The 26,348-nt window shown below is 55.3% G+C and overlaps 1 protein-coding gene across 5 annotated transcripts in view; it reads left to right on the plus strand.

Annotated features, from left to right (window-relative positions):
- Positions 1-26,348, plus strand: part of SFXN5 (sideroflexin 5) — a 102,394-nt gene that overhangs the window by 72,835 nt on the left and 3,211 nt on the right. For 3 of the 5 annotated variants that reach the window (XM_028517429.2, XM_036028068.1, XM_036028069.1), the window contains exons 11-13: positions 3,225-3,340; positions 5,316-5,401; positions 11,322-11,439. In XM_028517429.2, coding sequence (XP_028373230.1) covers positions 3,225-3,340; positions 5,316-5,401; positions 11,322-11,439 — 320 coding nt within the window. The remainder of the gene's footprint in view (positions 1-3,224; positions 3,341-5,315; positions 5,402-11,321; positions 11,440-26,348) is intronic. The other 2 variants (XM_036028070.1, XM_036028071.1) reach the window with 2 other exon arrangements.

A 26,348-nucleotide genomic window follows, 5' to 3' on the forward strand; every position in this document is an offset into this window, starting at 1 on the left:
TTATCCCTAACAGACTGCTTAATTAACCTGCTGATACTGTCAATAGGAGATCTTGCTGGTGTGCTGGAAAGAAGGCTTGTGTGGCCCGTGGTTGGACACCTACCCTCCTAGTGTCCGAGACTCGGGAACTGGACTTGTGAGGAATGGGCTGGGAGGGACCAGGGAGGGCTTGAAAGGAATACGGCAGAAGTGAATGTTCTGGATGAGCTCATGGAAAGGAAATGGCTGAAACAGGCCAGCAGTCTCACTGCTCAAAGGCAGGGATGGCAAGGAACCTGTGCATACAGCAGGTGCCCCATAAATGGGCAACCAGTACATGCAGTCACCAGAAGAGGTCACAGGGCACCTGCCATTTGAGTAGGCAGTAAGAATGGGGGGGGGTGTTCCAAGGGGTGAGCCTGGGGGCTGCCATCATTTTGGGGTGGCTTTTAGGGTTTTCTCTGTCTTTTTTCCATCCCGGCACCTTAGGTGAGAGGGCAGCTTGGTCAGTGTCATTCTTGGAGGGGCTGTCTGAAGGGAGGGAGGCTGGGTTTTCACTTCCTTTCACACTTGATCTTTTGTATCAAGTCCTAGGACTGGTGGACTGTCACCTCCAAATCCACACTGTCTCTTCTCTTCGTCTCTTATGTACACACACACACACACACACACACACACACACAACTGGAGCTACAGATGTCTCAGCCCTTCCTGGCTTCCCTCAACCTGGCGTGAGCATGGGTTCAGAGGCTGGGAGCCCAGAGATCCCATGGAGACGCTTCATGCAGCCCCTCCTTTTACACCCAGGGAAGTGGGGAAGGGAGTTGAGTTTGCAGAGTGAGCTGGCAGCTCCTGGCTTGAAGCAGATGCTCATCCCCTGGCCCGCGTTCCTGTAGCCTTTCTTTCCTAGAATAGTGGTGTTGGGATCGTGGTGGTGGAAACTGTTCTCGGAGGGCAGAGACTGATGCCTTTGAAAGCAGAAACCCCCGATGTCCTCTCCAGTGGTTTCGTTGGGTCTCCTGGGAGCTGCTGGCCTGGCAGCCCAGGGGGTGCAGGGTGTAGAGTATTCCAGTGGCCACGAAAGGGCAGGTCCTGACACATAGGCCAGGTGCCCTCCTTCCCAAGGCCACCGTGGGGTCCTTTCTGGTCCTGAGCCCTGGGTGACAGGAGGGGGTGCTGGGGCAGGAGCTCACCTCTGAGGGTGAGGAGCCGGAGCTTCTGTGCCAGGATCAGAATGCAAGCCCAGCCAGCCCGAAACTGGGACTCCCAATAACCTCTCTTCCTTGACCTTAGATTCATTTTCCTAATTCTGTCGGCTCTAGATGTGTGTGACACAGCGTTTTTCAACATCAGCACTGCTGACATTTTGAGCTGGACCGTTCTTTGCTATGGGGGCTGTCTTGTGCATTGTAGGGTATTTAGCAGCATCTCTGGTCTCTCTGCACTAGACGTCTATAGCAGCCCCCACACCGGATCATGATAATCAAAAACATCTCCATATGTTGCCAGATGTCTCACAAAATCACCCCTGGTTGAGAGCCACTGTGTAAGACAGGTGTGTGTGCCTGCTGTGTGGACGGGAGTGGCCTGACGCAGGGGAGGCCTGCCCACGGTTACCGCTGCGGCTGTGTCTTGTGGAAACACGAGAACTACTCAAAGATGGCATATGTGCCGTAAATACATTTAAAAACTGTATGTGGTCTGCTGCTTTTCTCTCTAGAGACTGCAGAGCCTCTCAGTCTTCCCCTCTGTTTATTCCACCTCCCCACTTTATTGAAAAAGGAGGCTGAGACTCAGAGACCCCCGGGGTCTCAAGCCACCCCTTATCTGCAGAACCCTGTCTCCCAGCTGCGAGCATCCTAGACCCCTGCACTCCCCAGCATTGACTCAGGCACCAGGAGCATCTGCGGTCCTCCTCCCGCTCCACCTGCCCACTAGGCCCCACCGCCCTCCGGCTCCCCAAACCCTGGCGCCCCCCCCCACACTGGAGGGAGTGGGGAAGCAGCAGGTGTTGATGCTAATCAGCGTTCACAGCCCAGAACTGCAGTCGCTCCCAGGCTCACACACTCCCCAAAATTAAACACTCATTATACAAAATTAATTGACATTAATTAGCAAAAATTAAAACTTTAAACACAGCAAGGCGCTTGGTGGGGAGGAGTGAAGCAGGCGGGCTCCACATTTGTCACCCCCTACTCCCCACCCACCCACCACCCCCAAGTTCCCCCACTTCCATCCTGGGTGGGGTTGCAGGAGTTCAGGCGAGGTCAGTGCCCACACCCAGCCTAGAGCCCAGGCCCAGCTAGGTGAGTCCCAGGTGAGAGGAGCCGGAAGAGGCTCCTGTGCTAGTCACCAGCTGACGGGTAGCCCCCAAACTGGCATCTAGTGCTTCGCTAAGGAGACAGGAACTGTGAACCCTCAGCCCAGGTCCCCATGATCTCTGCTGAGATGGGTGGGCATGGCCAAAGGAAGAAACCATGTGGAGCAAGAATGTAGAAGCTACTCCTGTGGCTTTGCCTGCCCCCCACCTGCTCTTCCCCGTCTCCTGGGTATCCAAAGGACCAGGCTCCATGGCCCTTCAGCTGTGCCCCACTTTGCTTCGTGACCTCAGATAAATGCCCCTCCCCACGCACACACTCTGAGCCTCAATTTTCCATCCATATGATGAGGGGGCGGTGCTGGGTGAGCACTGAGGTTCCTGCCTGCTCTGGCACCTGCTGTCAGGGAAGCAGATCTCTGGGAATTCGATTCGCTCTGAGGAGCAAGGGGGTGAATGTGGTGGGGTGGGGGAGGTGGTGGGGGGGAGGTTGGCATTTCAAGAGGATGCCCAGAAAGGTGGCCCAAGGGACTGAGTTGCTGATGGTGGAGCATCAGGCACCAGTGGGGGCTGTGTCCTCAGGCGGGAGAGCCTCCCAAGATGGGCATCCATTTGGTCTGCCCGCAGGGTCCAGTTTCCTTGATAAGTGATCACTCTCCAAGCCCTGAACCATTTCCTGTTCCTCCCTAACACTGGTTATTTTCCACCCTTGCTCACCAGGTTCCCACAGGCTCCCAAATCCCTCACCAGGCCGACAGGCACCATGTCCACACTTCTGCTCACTGCGTTTGAACGCAAATTAAGCGTCTATTCAGTACATTGTTGCTTGGGCTACAGAGGCTCTGATGAGGGTGGAGCCCGGTGGTCTCCACCAGGTAGAATGTCATCCCCGGCCCCTGACTCCTGCTCCCTGCTCCCCTCTCTCCAGCCAGCGCCAATATCTGTAATGTGGTCCTGATGCGGTACGGGGAACTGGAAGAAGGGATCGATGTCCTGGATGGTGATGGCAACCTCGTGGGCTCCTCCAAGATCGCAGCCAGACACGTGGGTCCTCCCAGGGCTCGGGGACTAGAGGGGGGCAGCAACAGGGAGGCTGGTGGCTTCTAAAAGTTTCCATTTCTCAAGGGCTGTTGTGCGCAGCACCCTTGCTTTGTCCTCTTAAACCCTCCTCCTCACCCTGCCCCTACCTGCCATGTCTGTGAGCCCCAGCCACGCCTGTCCCCCGAATACCCCTGTCTCTCTGGAAATGCCTTTTCCTTACCACTGTGAAATGTCCCTGTCACTTGTCCTAGCCCCCCAGGACCCAGCTCCTCTGATCTGTTGATTGGTGAGGGCAGAATAAACCCCCAGAACTTTCTCTTCCCTCATAGGACCTAGGACCCAGGACCCTGGCCCTGGGCCATCACAGCCTCTTGGGTAGGAAGAGGAAGTGTCTGAATGGGCGGTCTGTGGCTCTGTGCTAAGAAGCACTTCTGCAGTTGACACCTGACTAGGGTGTGAGTGTAGCTAAGGTGTGGGGATTTCAGGCCCTGAGAGTGCTTGGGGAAGAATATTCTCTTACAAGAAGGCCCTTTTCACCTCTGGTTTCAGCCGCTGCACCCACTTCAGCAATTGCAATTTTGTTTTTTTAATTCCAGTGTGTTTGTACATCTCCCTGTGCTTTTCAGCCCTCTTCCTAAGGGCGATCAGTGGCTCTTCCTGCTCTGGCTTCCAAGTGCTGGGACGGGAGTTCAGCCGTGAGGCAGTGGAGTGTTTCCCTCCGCTCCAGGCACTGTCCCCCTCAGCCCCTACCGGGACTGAGCCTCTGTCAGTGAGGCCTTCTCCATAAGCCTCCCATGTGGGAAGGCCCCTCCCTCATCCCAGCCCTCCCCTCCCCACTGTCTCAGGGAAAGTGAGTGCCCAGCCAAGGCTCTCAAGGGGTGGGGGCTCGGGTTGCCAATGCCGACACTGAGTCCTCTGCTTCCTGCACACTGGCTCGGGGTCCTGTCATTCCCGCACTTGTTGGGGAGACTGGAGGGACCCTCTCCCAGGCTGTCCTGAGGCTGATTATGAAAGACCCAAGTTCCTGGGAGAAATTTTTGGTCCTGAGCTCATCCTCAGAAGGGATTTGGCCTCAGTTTCCTACCTGATACCAACCTCCTTTCCAACTCTATGCTCTTTCTTGACTTGCTGTGAGGAAGGTGGGATGGTGTTAGCTCCTCCTTGTGGTCCAAATGGCAGGGCGGCCGAAGCTCTTCAGCAGCCCTGGATGTTCCTCAGTCCGGCTCCCGCTGCCCCTGGCTGTCTAAGGGAAGACCCAGGGATCTGAGGCTAGGCCGGGAGCCAGTGGGGTTAAAGAAACTCCCCGAAATGACCATCAGAGTGCAGACCTGTCACTGAGCTGTGCTCTGACCGTGCTCCCCTGAGCAGGAATCCCAAGAGTCCCCAGAGCAAGGCCCCAGGCACACCCCCTTTGGAGCCTGAGCCAGACCCTCTGCAGAAACATCTCCCCCTTACAAAGCCAACCTCTGGTCTCTAAGAAAGACTCATCCAGAGCCAGGAGATGCAAGGTCTTTAGAATCTTTGTCTTTAAGGAATGTCAAAAAAAAAAAAAAGCAAACCCCGGCATCTCTGTCCTCCCTCAGCACCAGAGGCTCCCTGAGCTCAACAGGCCCAGCTGTTTCTCTGGTCCTTCCAGTGCCTGCTTTGTTTACGGAGATCCTCAGGTCCTCCACAGCCACCCACTGGGGGCGCCTCCCTGGGTGCAGGCCCCTTCCTGGGGCTGATTCTGTTGTCACCCCTTTCCTACCCGTGGCAGGCGACGGGGCTCTGCTTCCAATGTGTGTGGTGAGAAGAAGGGGGTGACTTTTCTCTGTTGTTGGGAATGTGACTCCGTGAGCAGTTCCATGAATGATTCCCCTTGGTCAGATGTGTGTAGCAGTGGTAGGCTCACCTAGGGGCTCTGGGGTGGGATTTGCTGCCAGGCGGCTGTCCCCCAACCTGGGAGCCCCCGCTCACCACAGCCCTGCTTGCCCCTCAGGCTCTGCTGGAGACGGCGCTGACGCGAGTGATCCTCCCCATGCCCATCCTGGTGCTCCCTCCAATCGTCATGTCCATGCTGGAGAAGTGAGTCGGGGCATGCAGGACCGTGGGGCCACTGCTGGGGAGGAGGGTGGAGGGAAGGGGACTGGCTGGCCCAGGGCAAGGGATGGGGGGGCAGCTGGCAGCCTGCCAGGTGGTTCAGCCTCTCCCAGGCAGTGCTGCTGGAATGTGTGAGAATTTATGACTTTTGCTGGGCAGAACCCTGTGCTGGGTGCTGGGAAGGCTGGCCCTGCTCTGAGGAACTGGAGATTCAGGGTGGGTGGGGGTGGTGCTGTGTGCTTGTATGTGTGCACAAGTGTGCGTGTGTGCGTACGTGCTCTGTTGGTGCGCAGTGCGGGACCAGTTGTGAAGAGAGACTAGGGCTGCGGTGGGAAGACTGAGTTTGCAGCCAGCACCACCCCTTTCAGGAACCCGCCATGAGGCAACTCACTGCCTCACGGAGCCTCAGTTTCTCCATTTGCAAGCCACAAAGAGCACCAACCTCCCTACCTCCCTCAGAGAACGTTCTGAGAACACATACTTGTCATGACGGGGAAGAAATAAGGGAACACAATAATGAAAACAAAGAGTGATTCTATTAATTAATGAGTGTGAAGCTGAGTCCTGAAGACTGAAGCTGCTAGAAGGAGAAGCTCAGCAGGGAGGGAGAGAGGATCAGGGCCCCAGGATTAGGGCGATCCTGGTAGAGGGGAGTGGGAGGGCCTGGGTGGGGCAGCAAGAGGAAGAGAAGCCTGAAGGTGCGGGTAAAAATGCAGAAGTGATTGCTGTCTCTCTCCTGGGGGCCCGGCCTGGGAGCGGGTCCCTCCCTCGAGCCACGTTTGGGCTTGGGAGCACCTGGGATAAGGACAGAGTTGGGGGCCCTCCATCTGGGGTTCTGGAGCAGGGTGTCCTCCTCAGTTTGGAGATCTTATTCCCACAATACGAATTATGATAACAGCTAATATTAATTAAGCACCTGACTACGTCCCAGTCCTCTCTCAGCCAGGCCTCTGCCCAAATCCCACCTGGGAGAGGCCCTCCCTGACCACCCCATGGAGATAACAGACACCCCTCTCCCCTCACACCGCCTTAGTTTTGTTCACAGTACTTAGCGGTGTCTGAGATTCCTTATCTAGTTGTTTATTGTCTGTCTGCTCCACCATAATGTAAGTAATCTCCACGGAGGCCAGTAAATTCCTTTCACTTACTGCCCTGCAAAGCATTTAGCACAGTTCCTAGCACATAGTAATGCTTAGTGTTTATTGAATGAATGAATGAAATGAATCAATTACCCTTCACAACAGTGCAATGAGGTAAACATGGTATCTGATTTTACAGATGAGGAAAGAAAGGCAAAGGCTTTATCACCTGCTTACAGTCATGTGCTAGGTAAGGCCAGAGCCAGGAGTGGCCCGGGAATATGGCTGCAAAGCTGTGCTCTTCCTCCCACACTAGCTGCCTCTTAGGTCTTCAGATCACATCGCCTAGTCAGCGTGCCTTTGGGTCCTGCCCTGCTCGAGACTGGGGAAGGGCAGCATTTGGAGCCTGACCTCAGAAAGCCTGTATTATGATGAGGGAGATGGGTGTAATGCAAACAGGTCAGCTGCAGGTGGGGTGAGGTGGAGTGTGCACTGCACCAAGGTGACCTTGAGGGGAGGGAGCATTATGGGCCCGCAGCAAGGAGGGCTGGTCCAGGAGAGAGGGGATGTCGGTGACTACGAGAGCAAGATGGGATTTTGGCAGAAGGGGGGAATTTCTGTGCCGTTGTACAGATATCAATGAGTCCAGTCTGACAGAAGCTGAGTGCACTCATTGGGGCCAGCTAACGAGGGCCTTCCGTCCAGCAGAGGAGATGATCCCTCCCTCCCTCAGTCTAAAAGAGGCAGGAGGTTGTGGGGGGGTACCTGAGCGGGGGCATGGAGTGGTGAACACTGGGATATAAGAAAGTTAGTCTCATACGGAAGTTGCAAAACTAAACAGATCCTGTGAGAGCAATTGTTTTTGTTCCCCGGACGCTTGAATGCGTAGCTGCCTTGTGATTTGAGGCTGTCCCCAAATAAAAGCCACTGCAAGTACACACAAAGGACACCGCGGGACAGGTGAGGAAGGTAGGGCTTCAGTCTCCCAGGCTACTGAATCCAGAGCCTGGAGTTTGCTGGGGGCAAACGTGGTCTGTGGTTGCCTTCCTGGTTGGTGTCTGAGTGGGGTTTGCAGAAAGTGGAGCTCCTGTTCTTTAAACTCAGCTTTGAGAGGCATGGAGGTGGGGTGGGATGGTTCTGCTTCTGAACCCCCTGGCCTGGGATCTGCCCAGAGTCTGGCTGCTATGAGTCTGGCTCAGCTCAAGTCCAAAGAAGGCCCTCGGGCATGTAGAGACAGGTTGGCTTTGTACTTGTTTGGTCCTTCCCTGCAGCCTCTTGAGGGTCCCTGGGAAGGAGAAAGAGTCCAGCTCAGGACATCAAAATGAAAAAGACCCAGTATGTGCCCTCAAAGACTTAATCATTCACAGATATATGAGGGGGAGCGGCAGGACTAGGTGGTAGGTGGTCCAGTGTAGCAGCACTAGCTGAGACTCCCGGTAGGAAAACGAAATCCGGTTCTTGCTCCACCACTTTTGGGCCAGGCCGGTCAGGGGACTCCCTCAGCCTCAGTTTCTCATGTGGAGAGGGATGATTCTGCCTGCTTCTCCACGTTGTTCCCTGGGCTTTGCATCCAGCAGGCCCTTGGGTCCTCGCAGGGGCCCCACCGAGCACTCCATACCCTTTCCACGCAGGGCTGCCAGTGGCAGGGCCTCTGCTGAGGAGCCTGGTGGAGGAGGCAGCCCCACCCTCAGGAGCTCGGGTTGGGTGAGAGCGACAGGACAGCTAGGGAAAAAGACAAAAGAACACTTACAAAGCAGCCTACTTGCAAATTAATGGAGTGCAAACTCAGACTGCTCCAAGTGCTGAGAGAATGCACAGCGGTGGGGAGACAAGCTGTTGTGTGTGGGACTGGGACCAGCTTGCTGCACCCCTGGCCTCAGTTTACCTCTGCTAGGACCCTCAGAGGTGATGACCCTGGGTTTCCTGTGGGATAAGAGCAGTGGGCCCTGGCATGTTCAGGTGTCTCTGGGACTGAAAGGAAAAGTGTCTGAAGTCAGAAGCAGAGGAGCCTGGGCTCCCAGCCTCCCTCTGAGCCCCAACACACATCCTCTCACCCTGCACCGCTTCACTGTGCTGAGGAGGAAGCTAGTTTCAGACTCCAGGCTGGGAGATCAGCCCTTCCCCATAATCTCCCCAACTCAGAGGCAAGTGCAGCAGCTCTCTCCCCCAGGCCCTGGAGCTCACTGCCTTGCCCCTCCGCCTGAGTTTCAGCTGGGTCTGAGGTCCAGACCACACCCTCCATGGTGGTTCTGGAGGCCACTCCTGCCTCCCTCATTCCTTGGGATCCGGGTCTTTCCTTTCTCCCAGTCATTTGCACATCTCTCCATCTGCATATTTTAACTCTCCCAGCTGCCTTTCCAATCCCTCTGCCATCTCCCTCTCCTCCCCTCCCCCTGTCCTGCTGTGTTGGCTCTCCTACCGCTCTGGGCTGGGGCTGGGAGGCCCCTATTTGCCTGCAGTCTCAGGCCTGCCTCCTCCCTGAATCAGAAGCACAGGCCTGGGACTTCCTGGACCCCCTTCCCAGTGGGGACTTCCACCAGCCACCCTGAAAGAGGAGCCAAGGTTACAGCCCCACATGGAAGGGGTCTGCCTGGTGTCAGTGCCAGGAGTTCCCCAAAACTGAGTTCATAGCCTGCCCCTCACCTACCAGCCACTTTCTCCCTGTCACCTTCCTTGCCCTTGGGGCTATGCTTCCAGAGACTTCACCTTCCTGTCTTGTTCCCCCTGCTCTAATCCCCCTCAGGGACTGAGGTCCTGCTCACTGCCACTGGGACCAGAGGGCTGCCACCTTCCAAAGCCTCTTGAGGGCTGGGGCTCCAGCCCTGCGTGCAAGTCTGGAGAGTGAGCCCTGCTTCCTGTCTCTTTGTCCTGCTGGAGAAGTTGATCCTTGTTATAAAGGTCTCAGGGTCCATCTCAGCCTTTTTCCTGGCCCCTCCACAACTCCCATGGAGGCCCAGGAGGCCTTGGGCTGAGTCCATGGCTGGTGTGAGGCTTGCCTGAAGGAGAGGGAGAGGATGGGGCCGCTGGACCAAGGCCAAGGGATGTCAGAGGGGCTTGAGCTTGTTAGGCACCCTTGCCCTGCAGCTCTTGGTGGTGGGGACAACTCCCTCTTCCACTACTCAGTTCAGTCTTAATTCAACAGCTGGATAGACGTTAGGGTCTGGGCTGGTGGGAAGGGCTGGAGGACAGCCCAGCCACCAGGATCCTCCCTCTTTCTGCATGTAATAAGAGCAATAACAGTGCACAATTACTGGGCACTTACTATGTCCAGGCCTTTTACTTGCATAGAATTTACAAGTAATTGGATCATATTGGTGTCTTAGCAGGAACACCTGGGCCAGGGTTTCTCAGAAGTGTGGTTTTAGACTCATGAAGGGCTGTTGGAAGTTCAGGTTCCCAGGTGCTGTCCCCACTGAATCAGGATCTCTTGAGGAAGGGGCCCTTGGGAGTCTGCATTTTTAACTAGCTACCTAAACACTGAGCTTGAGAACTGCTGCTCCCTATTGGCTACCTGCTCAAGGCCAGGTGCCCCGGGAATCCTTGTCCCAGGATGTGAGGATAGTGTGGGGTTTGCCTGCCCCACCACCCCGCACTGAGGCCCTGCACCGGGAAGGCCTCTCACCTGCCTCCGGCCACAGGCAGCCCTGTTCCAGTGGGGCCCGGGCAAGAGCCCTGGCTCTCCCCGAGTCATACGAGAAGCCAGCCACAGACAGTCCCGTGGAAGCTGACACAGTGACGGAGGTCGGGTTTAGTGCCCGCCCAGCATCCCCTGGTGAGTCGTCCAGTCGTCCATCCCACAGGTACAGCCCACCCTAGACCTTCCCAAGTGTAGTGCTTGGTGGTCTTCGCTAAAGGGCCTGCTGGATTGCACAAAAGTATACGGCTTTGACGGGCAGCACAGTGAAGGCGCATTTGCCAACCGGCATGGCCCCACTCTGGCTGGCGAGCCCCCTTTGTCTTGGATGGAGCTGGGGTACCCAGGGCCTGGAGGGAGGTTCTCAGTTCCCCTTTCCTGCCCAGGAACCCTGTCTCCGAAGCTCGTCATGGAGAGTGGGTGCCTGCTGTGACATGCTGGTGATGGAGGTGGCAAAGGGTCCTGCAGGCTGTTGGAGCCAGGAGCAGCACAGGTGACAGCACTCACAGGGAGTCAGGAGTCCAGGCAGCAGCCCTACTGGCCACCCACGGACTCAGCCTTGGCCTTGGGCAAGTCACTGCTACTCTGTGAGGCTCTAGGATTGAAGTCGATAAATTAGTCACTGGGGGATGTTCTGTTTCCACACACAGAAGAGGGTTATCCCCTCCTGGCTGTGTGTGTGTTCATATGTTTGTGCATGTGTGTATACATGTGGGTATGCATATGTGTGTGTGTGTGCACATGTATGCACCCGTGTGTATGTGTGTGTTTTCTCCTTGGACTTGGCACCTACTGTGGTTCGTTTGCTATTTCATCACACGCTACCTTCAAAGGTGAACCTACTGTCCTCTGCGTCCCCAGGAGCAGGGGCTGACCGCCTCCTCTAACGTCCCTCCAACATGTGGCCTTTTATGCACAGGGCTGGACACACGGTGGGGTATGGGAAGGGCCCCCACAAGTGCTTGTTATGATTTATGGCTGAGAATTCAACCAGCAGCGTCCTTCAGGGCAGGGCCTGGGGGACAGGGTGCCACCTGGAGAAGACCCAAAGGCAGAATTCCACCACAACTGTTTAGCTGTGGGCTGGCACTGGCCCGGAACCATGCTGTCCTGGGACCCAGTGTGGTGACTGGTGGCCTGCCCATGCTGTCTCCGGGGCTCACGGGGCTGCTTCCTTCTCTCTCGCCCACAGGACGGCTCTCCTGCAGGCGCGCCCCCGGCTGCTCCTCCCTGTGCAAAGTCTCGTGTGCCTGGCAGCCTTCGGCCTGGCCCTGCCTCTGGCCATCAGCCTCTTCCCACAGATGTCAGAGGTCAGTGAGGGGAGGTGCTAAAATGGCAGGACAGGGAGGATGCCCTTAGGCTGTTAATTAGCACATACTTATTCAGTGCTGACTCCTGAGCACTAGGCGAGGCACTGGGGTTAGAACCGTGAATGAGTCTGACCTCTCAGAGCTGAGGGGGAGGCGGTGAACCCAACAATGAAACAGGCAATAGAAAATGGAAGATGGGGAGTATTAGGATGGGACCAACTCAGCTGAATGTGGGAGGTGAGCCTAGAGGGAAGTGGCATTTCCTGAGGCCTGGAGGACAGGCTGGATTTGGTCAGGTGCATGGTGGGTGAAGGGACACATAGGCTGAGGTCACCTGGGGCGAAGGTACAGAGGTAAGGCAGCACACAGCATCTCCCAGAGCTGAGGATGGTCTGCCTCTCAGTCGAGAGTGGGGCGAGATGAGGTGGGCAAGGTAAAGGGGGCCTGAGCTCAGCTGACACTGGGAACTTAGGAGCCAAAGCAGAGAGGCCATTGTCATCAGAAGGGCTGTACAAAGCAGGACCCCAGATTCCTGGTTTTGAATGGCCCCCATGGCTGCATTGTGAGGCTGGGTTGGAGCTCCGGAGGAGAAGCAGCCATCAGGAGGCTGTGGCGGGCGTCCAGCGAGAGACGATGGCGGCTTGGACCAGGCTGTTGGCAGTGAGCATCAAGAGAAGTGGGTCCTTTTGAGCAGAGTTAGGAGGAAGCTTCACGAGAACGGATGTACTACATGTGGTGGGGGGAAAGGGGGCTGCAGGATGTGTGCCCGGCTTTCTGGATTTTCACAATGAGGCAGATGTAGGTTCTACGTGATGGGATGGAGGCACGAGGAGGGGCCGGTCTGAGGGAGGACGGTGTGGTGAGTTGGACGGACGCATGGGATTTGAAGAGCCTGGGGGGAGTTGGCTCTGGGTCTGGGAGAAAGAAGTAGGGTCACCACCATAAAAATCAGTAATGGGATCAGGGGCAGTGGGTGGGGTCAGCCAGCAAGCCTGGGAAGAACAGAGGTCTCGGGGAGCAGCAGGGTCTAAGGATGGTGACCAGGGGGATAAGGACAAAGCCAGGTGGGTTCGGGGGTGGTGAGCCAATCACATAGTCAGACGCTCCTGAGAGGTGAAGCTCCCTGGGGTGGTAGAGTGTCAGCTGGTGCCTCTGATGGGTGCAGGCAAACCCAGTCCCGAGTGCCGGCCCAGCTGGTGGGCGAGGGACGGGATGGGAGGGTGCAATACCTGTGCTGAGGGGAGGAGGAGAAGCAGGCCTGTAGCTGGAGCAAGGTGAGGGTCGAGAGAGGCTTTTATTTTTTCATTATTTATTTTTTAACTTTTTTATTGAATTTATTGGGGGTAATATTGAATAGTATGAGTTTATGTGAGTTTCAGGTATATAGTCCTATTATACATCTGTATATTGTATTGTGTGTTCACCACCTCAAGTGAAGTCTCCTTCCGTCACCATTTATAGCCCCCACACCCCCTCCTGCCCCCTTTCCCTCGGGTAATTGCTATACGGCTCTCTGTGTGCATGAGCACCCTTATGCTCATTGCAGCATTATTTGCAACAGCCAAGATTTGGCAGCATCCCAAGTGCCCATCAGTAGATGACAGGATGAAAAAGCTGTGGTACATTTACACAATGGAATACTACTCAGCTGTAAAAACAAACAAACAAACAAACAAACAAACAAAATTACCTTTTGCATGATAGCATGGGTGGACCTGAAGAGTATTATGCTCAGTAAAATAAGCCAGTCAGAGAAAGACAACTACCATATGATTTCACTTGTATGTGAACTCCAATGAACAAAATAAACTAACAAGCAAAGTAGAAACAGACTCATAGATATATCCCCCCTTTTTAAACGGGAGGACGTGGCACTTGTATAATGGAAGAGGAAGGCACCCAGAGAGGAGTGGAGGACAGGGGACTAGGAGGTGGGACAGCAGAGTCCGTGAAGTAGGGGCAGAGCTCCAGGGACCCTCCTTGGCAGAGAGAGAGCCCTCCCTGCTTCAGAAGGCGGAGGCAGATGCCTTTGGGGATGGGCTCGGGTGGAGAGGTTAAGGAAGTTGTTCTGTTCTCTCGACTGAGCTAGACCGTGGGGAAAGGGAAGGTGAGAGATCTGAGTGCTGTGGAGACGGTTCTAGACATTCAGAGGAGCGAGTGGGAGAGAGACAGCTGACCAAGGAAGTCAGAGCCTGACGGGCTGTGCGGGGGCCAGCAGACGGGAAGGCTGAGGGAGGGCGCAGGCCTACTGCTGTGTGCAGGGCCTGTCTGTCCAGAGGTGCTGGGGGCCGGCTCCAGACAGGGCCACTGGGCTCACTCAGAGGGTTTTGTCTCGCCGGGTGGGGCCTTTGGGAGGTTGGTAAGAGATCAGGAGAAGCAGTGGGCCCTGGAATCTCAGCTGGTGGAGGTACAGATAGGCAAGCAAGCTGATAGGAAAGCAAGTTGTGATGGAGAGGCAGACCCAGGGGTCAGAGTGTGAACTTGGTATTTGGAGTCACCAACTCTGTGGGCAGATGGAGGCTGGTGGTGGGCACTTTGAATTTGCGATGGCAGGCCTGACCCTGCTCTACCCTCAGGAAATGGTGGGACGGGTACCGGTTCCCAGAGGGAAGTTGAGGAAGGTGAAAATACAGGGTCTGGGGTCTTGAACCTGGACTGTGAGGACTGGAGACCCAGGGTCTTACAGTAGGAGTTGGTGACCCAGCCTCTAGGCCCTGCAGTCCTGGGAGGGTAAGGACTACAGTTGCTTCCCTTCACTGAGCCCCTGAGTTTTAAGAGGGAGCTATGATGGGATGGGGCTCCTGTCTTGGGGGCCAAGCCACACTGAGGTGGGAAGCCTGGTGTGTGACCTGTGCCAGCAGTACCTTCATGCCCACAGGGCCCAGCCTTGTCATGAAGCCAGGAACACCCCTCCCGCCCTCTTTCCCACACCCCATGAGAGCTACACAGCTATACGCCCTGAGGTCAGGGCCTCCAAATGGAGCTCGGGGTTCCAGGTTTCTTGGGAGCTCTGAAGATGGGAGGGGGGGGCACTTCTCTATGATCCTGGCATTTGCCTCCTGGAAGGGCTAGACCTGGCGCCCCCCGAAGCCGCTGTATCTCTGCCTAGGCATGCGTAGGCTGCGGTTCTAGATGAAGGCTGAGTGCCCCATGTGCTTGGAGGCACCGCTGTATTCAGAAGCTTCGAGCAGCTCTCGTGGCTCTACCTGTCTGCATAGGTGAGGGACCCACGGCCGAGGAGCCCCAGGTACAGAATCCTAGACCGTCCCTGTTGAAAGGAAGGACTTTAAAGGTCATCCAGTTTACTCTCCCCTGGCTCTTCTGGGGAAATGGAGGCCCAGAGCAGCCAAGGGACCAGCTCAAAGTCACAGAAGCCAGGCGCCGATATGGGAGGAAACCCCAGAGGCCACTCTCAGCCCAGCGCTCCCAGGAAATGCCGCACCTGCTTGTTCTGTGGGATGTTCTCTCCTGGCTCAACCACCTGACCTACCAAGGTGCGGGAAATGGAGAAACGTGGAGCGGGGGGTGCCCTGCGGTGGGGAAGTGTCAAGGAGTGCTGTGGGTCTTTGGCGGCTGTTCCCCTGGGTCAAATGATGGAGAGATGGCAGGAAGTGGTCTAAGTGAGCAGCCCTGGCCTCACGAAGGTTCCGTGTCCAACCAGGTGCAGTCTCCACTCTTCCCCAAGCCTGCCTCAGACAGGTACAGTTCTCCTGGGTGTCTGACCAAAGTCCTTCTCACTACAACCCAGGCTTCTTTCTTTAGATTGGGGAGAAGATAGTCATTGCATTATAAGGCTGTCCCCTGGGAAAGACGGGTAGGAAGTGATTTCAGAGCCTCCTCCTCACCTGTATCAACCCCAAGAGGATGCAGGTAGGCCTGGGCATTATGGGATGTTTTGATAGCACCAAGGCCATCAGCTATTTGGCTGAGAGGACCTTGTTTCCCCCCCCACTCATCCTCCCAATTAATTCCCTAACGAGATGCTGCTTCTGCCGTATGGGGATCATGTCTCACATCCCAGAAGCAAGTGGGATTTGCCACAATACGTCTGGACTTGCTGGAGCTGACCCAGCCTTGCCAAGAGCCACCAAGGTTGTGAACAGGAGTAATCGCTGAAACACTAATTAATTAATTAGAGAACTTAGAAATTGCACTTAGGAACTGCTTCCTAGCCTGACTGGCCTTGTGTTCGGCATAAGGTTTTCAACCCACTCACCTCAGAGGCCAAGGAAAGAACTTCAATCCCTGGGTGAGAGTTTCGTCTGGTCTTTTCAAATCAGTATTTCTGCCTATTGATGTGGTGCTCATTTTAAAGTTAAAATGGCAACTAATAATAATAATAGCTACCATTTACTAAGCATCTACTAGGCCAGGCAGCATGCTGGAAAACGCCGCATGCCTTGTATCAAATCTTCCTGTTGTCCTTCAAGTCCCAGACGTTGCTGACCATCAGGGATGTTACCTAGACAGGCATGTACCTCTCAGGCTTTGGGGAGAGATTTTGGCTGGAGACAGAGAACTTCAGGTGCCTGGAGGGAACTGAAGTCGAGGAAGGGGTGAGGTCGCTATGGAGGGGGAGAAAAGGTGTCAAGAGCAGCCGGAGCAGAGGGAGAATCCCCATGGAGTGACTTCATGGATGCTGAGGGCAAGGGCACCTCAAGAAAGCGGTACTTGCAAGGAGCTGCTGCAGAAGGAGCCAGAAGTGGAGAGACTTGGAAACTGGGTGATGTAGCTAGACAAGGCAGTGTGGGTGGCAAGATGGTAGTCAGGTTTCTCTCTGTTTAGAGAAGTTGACTCAGAAATGGGAAACCATTGGAGAACAGGAAAAATTATTTTACTCACTGGGTGTTCTGTGAGTTGGGGGTTGGGAGCCTGGAGAGAGGGCAGTGATGGGTGCCTGGGTCCAGTAAGTAGAGGGGTCCCATTGGCTGTGATGGGGAGATACGGGCCTAGAACATGATGGTCCTATGAGATGGGTACCAATATTATTCCCTGTTTACAAATGAAGAAACTGAGGCATATCAAGGTTAAGTGCCTTGCCCAAAGTCCAGAGTTGGAAATGATGGAGTGGGCTGTGTACCCATAGAAGGATCCCATAAACCTCCCCTGTCCACCCCACCTCAGTATGAAATGAGAAGGTCCAAGTCTGAGCCCCAGATGACTCCCCTCCTGCCCTTCACAGGGGCCTTTTGGAGTAGTTGTTAGTACCTTTCTTTCTAACCCAGAGCTGCGGGGTCGTTTGGCCAGCCAGCAGTGGTGCGGAGAACCTCCATGGGAATTAGAGTGCAAGGACGGGGGGCACAGGGTTCCTTCCGGGCCCCAGTCTTGTCACCGTGCAGGGTGCGTGGAGTCTGCCCTGGTAGGCCCTGTGCCCTGCAGGATGAGGCCATGGGCATTGGCCACGGCCGGCTCAGCCAGGCAGTGCCCAGGCACGGACGGGCCAATCGCACCCAGAGTCTGTTCCCCACATCACAGACCCTGAGTGCTCTCCCCTTCCTGTAGCTGGGGGGGCCATGCCAGAGCCCCCAGTCCAGGGAGCCTCTGTTCTGGTGGAGTGGATAGCATCCCAATAAAGAAGAATGTCAGGTCAGGCAGGTTGTGGAGGCCTCCATGAGATGCCAGGCCCTGATTTGTGATGGTCTTTCTGGCCTTGCCCTCAGTGAGGATTGAGCTTCTGGGTCTAGGCAAATGTGGTCATTTGATAAAGAGTGCCAGCTCTCAGGCCTAGGGGCACCCTTATGTATTCAGGGAGGGAGATGGGACACAGGAAGAAGCATACAGCACCAAAGTCTACATGTGTGAGGTGAAACAGACCCCAGTGGGCTCATCAGGGAGGACTTCCTGGAGGAGGGATCATTTCTAGAATAGCTTAATACACATACACACACACTGGTGACTTGGGTCCCTCCAGGGACATATCCAGGTTCCAGTCTCCGGGTCCATGGGCTTGGCTGCCAGAAATGCTGGACCAGGGGATATGAATGTCCCTCCAACTCTGATAGGCAGTGTTCCCCACCTGGGAGCGCATCTAATTCCGTTTAATGAACCTCATGTCTCTCCAGAGCAAGAAGTAGTACCTTGGCCAAGACCCCTCCCCATATCCCTGCTTATTTCTGTTTCTGTCTGTCTTTGTGCCTCTTTCTCCCTTGCTCTGTTCCTCTTGGGCTCCTCCCCAACCCCATTACCCTCTCTTTTACCCCACTCTTCCCCTGGGAGCTCAGGGGCTCGGGAACAGGGCTGCACATACAAGCCGCAGCCATTGTTCTACAATCTGTTTTTGTCTTCATCTTGTTGGCAGGCGGCAGGAGAGGAGCAAAAGGTTAATGAGGCACTGTGCAGCGGGCTTACCGCGTGAACGGCAAGCGGCGGGCGGCCGAGCCAGCCTGGTGACAGGGAACTAATTAGGAGCAGTTTAACAGGAGGAAAAAGTGAAATCTCCTCTTCACCAACTGTCAATAATTAGCTGATTTGGTGAGGTTGAAATGTGTCCACAGGAAAAGGTGGGGCTCTTCTGTGGATGAGTGAGGTGCAGGGGAGTGGGGGCCGCTGGTGGCACTGCCCTGTCCCTAGGTGAGGTTGGGGTTGCCCATGTCCCCCAGTCCTGCCCTCCTAGGGCTGGCATCCCTTAGCCTTAACTATCCATATGACTTTGGTCTTGACCTCAAAGACCTCAGTTTCCCCAGCCATAAGATAAGGTGCTGGGACTCAGTTTCTTCCTGGCTCTGCCCATTAGGATTTTGAAAGTGAAACCAGAAATCCAGGCCCTGGTTCCAGAGTTGCGATTGCTGACAGCGGACTGTGTGACCCTAAGTCCGATGCTGGCCCTCGGTGTCTCCTCTGCAGCGTGAGTGTGCTCTCTGAGAGCCACCCCTGGGGCCAGGCATGGCTCGAGAGTGGTGCCAGTTTGTGAATGGTCAGTTTGTCAACGGTCCGTGCCTAGCCTCCTCCGGAACATCGAACATCGCTCATGCTCGCTCGGCTTCTTCAGGCCTCCCAGCAGCAACAGGGGCTGGGGTGGGGGCTCAAGCAAGTGGGATCGTATCCTGTTGGGCCTGTTTGCCCTGTGTTTGTGGGTTTGCTGGCTTTGTTGGCTCTTACCCTTTGGCCTTCCCTGACATCTCAGCAGGCACCCCTCCCCCCTCTTCCTTTACCCCTCCAGCTTCTGCCAGACACCTTGACTAGAAGAAAAGACATCATCAGAGCCCCCAGGGCTTCCTGCTCTGAGTCTGCACGGCAGCCCTGTTAACTTCCAGCCCTCCCTCTCAGCGTAGCCCCTCCTCACCTCAGCCCTTGAGGGTCCAGGGCACTAGAAACAGGGTCTGAGGAAGCTAAGGCCCTCTTCCTGTCCTTCCAACCATTTGCATCCTGCCCTGCCCTCCAAAGGTGGCTCGTAGAGGCCAGGCCCATGCTGTGTATGAGGTACCCCTCAGCCACCCCTTTTCAGTCCCTACCCCATCCCTCCCTTCTCCACCTCCAGCTTTCAGAGTTAAGGAACAAAGAGGTACAGCCTCCCTTCGAGGAAAAGAATATGGGTACCCTCAGTGGGTACCAGAACCTCCACCAGTCCTGAGGAAAAGGGTGGTTTTGATGAACCAACTTAGCTGGGACCCACCAGAAGCAAATGTCTCCCCTGACTTGCCTCTCTTTCTCTAAGAAAGCATTTGAAGTCCCAATCAAGAATTGGAAGAGTTGGGAAAGATCTCTGGTCTTCATTCAAGCTGTTCTAGAAATGACCCCTCCTCTAGGAAGTCCTCCCTGATGAGCTCCACCAGGATGTGTCTCACCTCACACTGTAGACTCTAGTGCTATTTTCCATGTGCCATCTCCCTCCTCTGGACAACAGTTCCTTTCTCCCTCCCTTGGTACATAGAGTGAGAACTGACACTCTTTTTCAACACCTAATACGGAGCATGGATCAACTGGGCTCACCTTGACTTCACTGCATCCTGCTTCTCCTGCTCTTCAGGGCGGACGTGAGGCCAGAGGCAGGGCCTAGGCAGCACTGTGTTTCCCCTGTGTCCACAGGTGTTCACCGTCTCCCAGAGCAGGGGTCTCCTCCCTGCCAATCTCAAATCCATCTCCTACTTTGCTTAGAGATGTTTGTTTGGGGTTTTTCTCATTTACTGGTTTAATCAGTCCCTACTGAACTCCAAAGTGGGCTATTTTTGCCATCAGAAATCTGCTGCCTCCCCGCCCGCTGCTTTCTTGGAGTTTGCCCACAGGACCCCCCAGGGGGATGGATGGGAATGGCGAGGATGCTTGGAGCCCAGGAACGCCAACGCCACCTGTCATGTTGCCTGTTCCCCGCACCCCCACCCCACACCTGCACGTGCATGCAGGCCCACACACAAGCACATGCTCGAACATGCACACACATGCCCCAGTGACAGGCTTCAGTGGGGCCACCTCTCTGGTTCTTCCTAGGACCTTCTAGAACACTTAGATGATTTCAGCACAGGAAAGGAGGAGGCTTAGTTGTGCAAAGCTTCTGTTGAGAGGATTAAAAGTATCACTATGTGTGAAGTATTTAAAACATGCCTGCCCCTCAGCAAGGGCTCACACTTGTGAGCCGTGAGAAGATGCCAGTGAGCAAGACTGGGCCTGGGCACGGGAATAAATACCCACAGGGTCCTGCCTTCCTTACTTAGCATCACATAAATCTCCAAAGGGCCCTTCCATCCATTTCTTGACTTATCCTCATCCCAACCCCAGGAGGTAAGAAATCTTCCCACTGAACATATGGGCAAACTGAGGCCCCTGAGTTGAGAAGATGGAGGACAGAGAATGATTCTGAAATTGGTCCACCAGAGGGCACTCAGGAACAGTGCAAAGCTCCAAAATGGGGAGGGGGTTTGAGCTTCCACAGTGGAGGAGGGAAGGTATGAGACAGGATTCCGATACTTGAGGAGCTTGGTTCAATGTAATTCGACTTTTATTGAGGGCCTGTAGTGCACAAGGCACACGGATACAGAGCTGTCTTGAGCAGTTCACACTGGGGTGAGGTGGGGGACCGCTGTATTCACAAATGGGGATGTGATTGGATGGAAATAAGTGCTAGGGGCACCAGAGGTGGCAGCATGGCTTTAGTCTGAGGAAATCAGGGGAGGCTTCCTGGAGGAGGCAGCCTTAGAAGATTAGGATATAGCTGGCCTCAGGCCTTAAATCCTAAACATACAATGTACTAGATATAGAAAGCAGCAATGGGTGAGGAACACAGAGAAGGTTGCAGAAGGCCTCGAGTGTCCAGCCAAGAAGTCTGACATTCACTGAGGGCAATGAGAGCCCAGAGCCAGCCCCAGAGGCCTGACCTAGGGGTCCAGGCTTAGGCCTCAGCTGCTTCTGAGCCCTAGCCTAACATCCCTGCCCACCACTCAGGATAGCATTCCCAAAGGCAGGGCCTTGGATGTGTGTGTCTGAGCAGGACCTGAAGCCTGCCCAGCTCTGGTGAGAAAGGGTGGGATGTGCCTACTCAGGAGCAAGCTGGTTCCAGGCCTGGCAGAGGCCTCAGGCACACAGGGTCAGCCAGGTGCCAGCCTGGACGTTGAACCCCATGTCAATGTCGTCACCACCTGTGGACCTTCAGAGGCCCAAACCCTTGGCTAGGAGCAGGAGGTGGCTTTAAGCAGTGTCACAGGGTCACACTGAACACCCCAACCCCCAGCCCCGTGCCTTTGAAAAGGAGGCAGAAAAGCCACCAGAAAAAAGGCAAGGAGGAGGAAGTTCTTTGTAGTAGGTAAAAGCCCCTGAGAATGGGGCACAGGCTGGGGATCCAGTTTCCTGTTTATGTCTAAGGCACCTTAGCTCCAGGTTCAAATATGTAAACTATCCGCTGGCCGCTGGCTGCTGTCTGCAGGTGTGTGTGCTCGGGGGGCTGCAGAGACAGAGAGATGGCCCCAAATGCATTCCTGACTTTGGCCCCCCACCCAAGACGAGCCAGGGGACAGAGGCAAATAGCTCAAAGTTAACCCTTCCTCTGCCACAAAGGAAGCCTGTCAGGCTGCTCTAGGGGATGCTGGGGCCAGCTAGACCTTGGGGTGCTCAAGGGAGGTGGGGGGATCCTGGACATAGGGCTTCATGTTTGTGGCCCCTGACCTTAGGTGCAGCCAGAAGTCTGGAAGTAGCTGCTGCAGGGAGCAGCAGGGCCTGGCTGAGTCTGGAGGATGGGGTTAGGGCCTGACGTGGGGGCAGGGGCCATCCAGAGTGAGGGTGCAGGTTCTGTCTCGGAGCCATGGAACGTTAGCAGGGCAACAAGGGTTAGGTCATGGCAGGGGGCCATGTTCCCAGCAGGCCCATGTCTCATGGCCCCCCTCGTACCATTGGCCAGTGCTGCCCGATAATCAGCTTTCTCACTGGTGCCTGTATCCTCCACCTTCCAGGGATCCGGCTCCCCGTCCCAGACAGCCCGTTCCCTCAGGGGCCCTGCTGACTGGCCATCCGGTGCCTAGGGAAGGGCCCACCAGACGAACAGAGGGGCCCCCAGGTTGCTGCCTGCCCTCAAGTGGGTCTAGGTCAGCCCTTCTCCCTGTGGCCACTTCTTGCCCAGCTGCATTTCCCCTTGTCACCTCCTTCCCGGAGGTGATCCTTCCTCCTACCATAGCCTGCCCGTGAGCCACTGTAGCTACTGTAGCTACCACGCCCCTCATTTTGCTTCCAATGTGGCATACAGCCAGCTTCTGCTTCTTACCAATCACTCCCCAAACAGCAGGGGGACCCCAAGAGAACAACACAACCCTTTGTCCTATCTTGGGGATCCCGGAGTGGGTTAGGCCTGGAGCAGGGCCCTGGATGTGATTTCCATGGAGGACATAGACCCGTACCTTATGCAGGTGGCCTTCAAGGTGGGGTGCAGCCCAGGTGCCCCTGCCCCAGCCTCCCTTGCTAGCCCAGTGGTGAGGAACCCCAGGGTCCTGACACCCATGAGACCTCAAGATGGTGAGCCACGATCCAACCTCTAGCTCGGCCAGAGCACAGGAGGGGTCTTCGCCAGCAGCTGGTTGAATTGGCCCAGGACAGAAGTGAGAGGCTTCGCACTGAGCGAAGATTAGGAAATCTGGACTCCAGAGGTTACCACATCCCTGTCCCAAGATCAAAGCCTCTCAGCCCTCACTGGGACCAACTAGAATACTGTTTGCCTGGTGTCCATGCTGCCTGGGGTCTGTGGCACCCTCTGCCATTGCTTCCACTCCTTGGGCTGATCCGCCAAGGCCGCCATCATGGGCTCGTTCCCTACCCCCGCCCCTCAAATGTGCCTGTTCCCCAGGCCTGGCACCCTCCCCTTCCATCTGCTCTCCCGGGCAAGCGCCTGCACTCCAGGGCTCTGGCTGTGCGCGCACACCCCGGGCTCCTTCTCCTGCCCAGACCCCTGCCCAGAGCCCCAGAGCCCAGGGCCTGAATGCTTCTCAGTCCTTTCCACCCTGGTGGACTCAATGTGGCCAAACCCGAGCCTATCGCCCGCCCCCCTCTGCCCGGCCGACTCGTCCCCCTCCCATATTCCCTGCCTCTGAGAATGGCGTCATCCACCACCCCAGCTCCTGAGCTAGAATTAGGAATCATCCAACGCACAGTCATCCTCAACACCTCCTTCTTACCCCACGGGAATTGGTCATCAACTCCTATGGATTTCGTCTTCAGAGAGGATCCCCAGTGGCAGCACCATCCGGCTGTACCTGGCACCTCTCTCTGATTCCCACAGCTGCCCCCCAACTCCTCCAGTCCATCCTCCACACACACCACCAGCAGAGAGCCCCTTCCAGAGTGGAGCCCACCCCTGCTCACAGTTCTTCCACGGTTCTGCCCTGACACCTCCACATGGGCTGCGAGGGCCTGCCTGTGCTGGCCAACCTCCACTTCTTGTCACACACCCCACATGGCCGACAGTGCCCACACCAGCCAGGCCGTGCGGGCCAGCCAGTGATTCTGCCTTCGCCCAGCAAGCTTTTCTTGCCCTCATACCAAAGTCCTCCCTGTTCTTCCGGGCCCGCCTCCTCAGAGAAGCCTTCCTTGCTCTTTCATCAATACACGGCAACTCCACCCCCTCCCCAGTTTCCATGGCACTTTGTCTCCCTGGGGTCCCTCTGCTTTCATATCTGACTCCTCCCCTAGACTGGGAGCTCCTCAAGGGCATGGGCTGATCTTCTCCATCTCATGTGCCGAGCCTCGGTGTATGGAGTTGGCAGCCATAAACATCTGTGGGTTTGAAGACTGATTGAATTGAAATGAGAAAAAACCTTCAATGCCAGCTCTTGTTCCCAAGCCCCTGCTCCTGAGTGCCTCAGTCGCCTCCCCCTCAGAACCTTCCCACTGCCTACATCTCCCAGGCCTCCCTCCTACCTGCTGCCCTCGGCACAGCGTGCAGCCTGGGGGTCCTGGGTCTGTGACAGCCTCCACGGCAGGGGGTGGTGGGGTCACCTGGGCCAGCCCTCTCCAGGGAGTGAGCTGAGCGGGCCGTGGCCCTGGCCCGTGGTCCTCCACCGTGGTGGTGAGCAGCAGCCTCCCCGATTTTCATGCGGGCCTCAGTGCTTCAGTGAAAGCCGGCATGGGAAGTTGCTAATAATGGCACTAAAATAAAATATGCTACATCTGTTATGGGTAGCAGAACAAAATTAGCTGCTCACACCTCTGACATCCAAGATGTCTTAACTTAAAATACTCCTTGGCTTACTTTACATCATTTACTGATTATATTTAAAAGAAATACAATTTTGCAATTACTGTTCTTTCCAGCGTGGTATCTATGCATCATTTTCCTTTTATGTTTATATATTTCTCCTTCATTAGTGCAGTCTGAAGGGTGATTAGGATTCTTCAAACATTTTACAGAGGTTAAACGTTGATTAAGATTTAATTATTACTGTAAATAGCTTGGAATGACATATGGTGCAAAAGCCTGACATATGTGCATTTGAATAAATGAAGTGCTATTTCCCAGGATGCCTCAGTAGCTGTTTAACAGCTTTCCCGAAGGGTTATGTTACACCTCATGGCAAGATTGCTGGGATGTTATATTTTGTTGGTTTTTGCAGCTGAAAGCTAAGAACAGTTTTCCAGTTTTTTAAAAACATTGAATATTTTAAATACCTAAATTGTTTTGCACAAATTTTTGCTAATTTGTCTAACTAGGTTAAACATTTTCAAAAGCATTTAGATTTTTAAGCGTGGGCGCTGTGCATTGTGTCAGTGGCAGCGTGGGGACAAGGGGAGCGGGTGGAGTGGAGGGGACTCAGAGGCCGGCAGGGGTGGGGATGGAGGAGGTGGTTTGAGGAGAGAGGGTGGGGAAGAGGCCCCAGCCTTGAGCCCGGCTCTTGTCTGTTTGGCCTTCTCAAATGGCCAGAGTCTGGGTCCTAGGGTCCCAGGGACTACAGGGCAAGGGTCCCCCTTCTTTAGAAGCTCTGTTTTGCCCACCAGCTCTAGTCCACACCCAATTCCCTCCTGTCTGGCCTCTGACATGCCCAACCCGGGTATGACCTAGTGCTTTGCAGGCAGGGCTGGGCTGTGGCACCTTTTGCTTTGCCTCCGGGTCTCTGGCCAGGGTGGTATTGGGCGGTGGCATGGGCAGTGGGTTGGGGCGGGGGTGACTCAGTTCCATTTTAGATGGCTCGGATTAAAGTGCCTAAGAGACAGCCACAGAAAGGGTTAGTCAGCAGTCGGTTGTGTGCCGAGACTCAGGGGAAACCCCTCAAATCCGGGAGTTACCAGGAAGTTTGGGGTCACCCAGAGGGTGTGTACAGGGAAGAGGTCATACCAGAGATGTGACCCTGAGAAGCATCTAGTGGATGTCGCAAAAAGGGGGTTAGCAGTGACCTGGAAGAAAAAGAGTTCTTGTGGCATGTAGGGGGAATAGAAGCCAGATTTCCTGTGGGTTGAAAAGTCAGTAGGAGGTGAGGGGGCGGAGCGGCAGCTACAGGAGACAATACCTTCAAGAAACTTGGTTGTTGGGGAGGAGAGACACCAGGTGGTCGTTACAGTGTGGCATGGGGCGAAGGGGAGGTTTTCTTAGAAGGTTCTTATCTGTGTTGAAATGCTGGCGGGCAGGAGTCAGCAAACTGAAAAGATGGGAAAGGGGGAGGATGATTCAGGAGTGGACTCTTGGGGGGGAGCGTGGAGCTCAGAGGGCATCTGCCCTTCTGCCAGGGGGCTCACAGCACTTCTGAGGGGAGGGGTAGTTGCTGTGGGTTAGCAGGAGGGCAGGTGTGGGGCAGAGTGTGGACACTAGCAGGCCGTGGGTTGGATGGTGGAACACTGGCAGGTCCCTTCTGTTACCTTCTGTTTTTTCCATGAGGAAGTAGGAAGGCTCATCGGCTCAGGACGAGTGGGGAGCTGAGGGTAGGTGACCAGCAGTGTGGCCAGGGGCGGGGTGATTGCTGGCCACTGTGAGGATCCAGCCAAAGTCACAGACAGTGAGTGTTGAATGATCTCCGTTAGGTGGAGGTTCAGGCAGAGACAAGGTGGCTGCATGATTGGTGTCCTCCAAAGCAGGGCTTCCGCCAGCCAGGGCTGGAACGACCTTGGGGCTAGGGAGTGGCCGAAGTGATGGCCCCTCATGGCCAAGTTGGAGGGCGAGAATGTGAAACCGAGCTGTAGGGAGTCAGGGCCTGAGGTCTCAGTAGTCTAAAAACAGGGAGAGTGAATGGGATGCTGAAATGATAGGTGTCTGTGGGGTCTGAGAGAGTGGGGTTTGGATTTAAGGAGCCTGGGCAGAGCCGCCCTGGTTGGTGATCAGGTCCAGGGTGTGGCCCTGGGAGGGGACCATGCAGCACAGGGGACAAGGTCATTGGAGACAAGAGAAATGCAGAGCTCAGAGGCCAGGGTAAAGTATGTTCATCTGCATGGACACCCTGTCAGGAAGAGGCAAGGCCTGGGTGAAAGGGGCACTGCGACCCCCTTGGCAGAAGGGCAGAAAAAATAATGAG

The sequence above is a fragment of the Phyllostomus discolor genome, chromosome 6, assembly GCF_004126475.2.
Source record: "Phyllostomus discolor isolate MPI-MPIP mPhyDis1 chromosome 6, mPhyDis1.pri.v3, whole genome shotgun sequence".
In the NCBI taxonomy this organism is placed as follows: Eukaryota; Metazoa; Chordata; class Mammalia; order Chiroptera; family Phyllostomidae; genus Phyllostomus; species Phyllostomus discolor.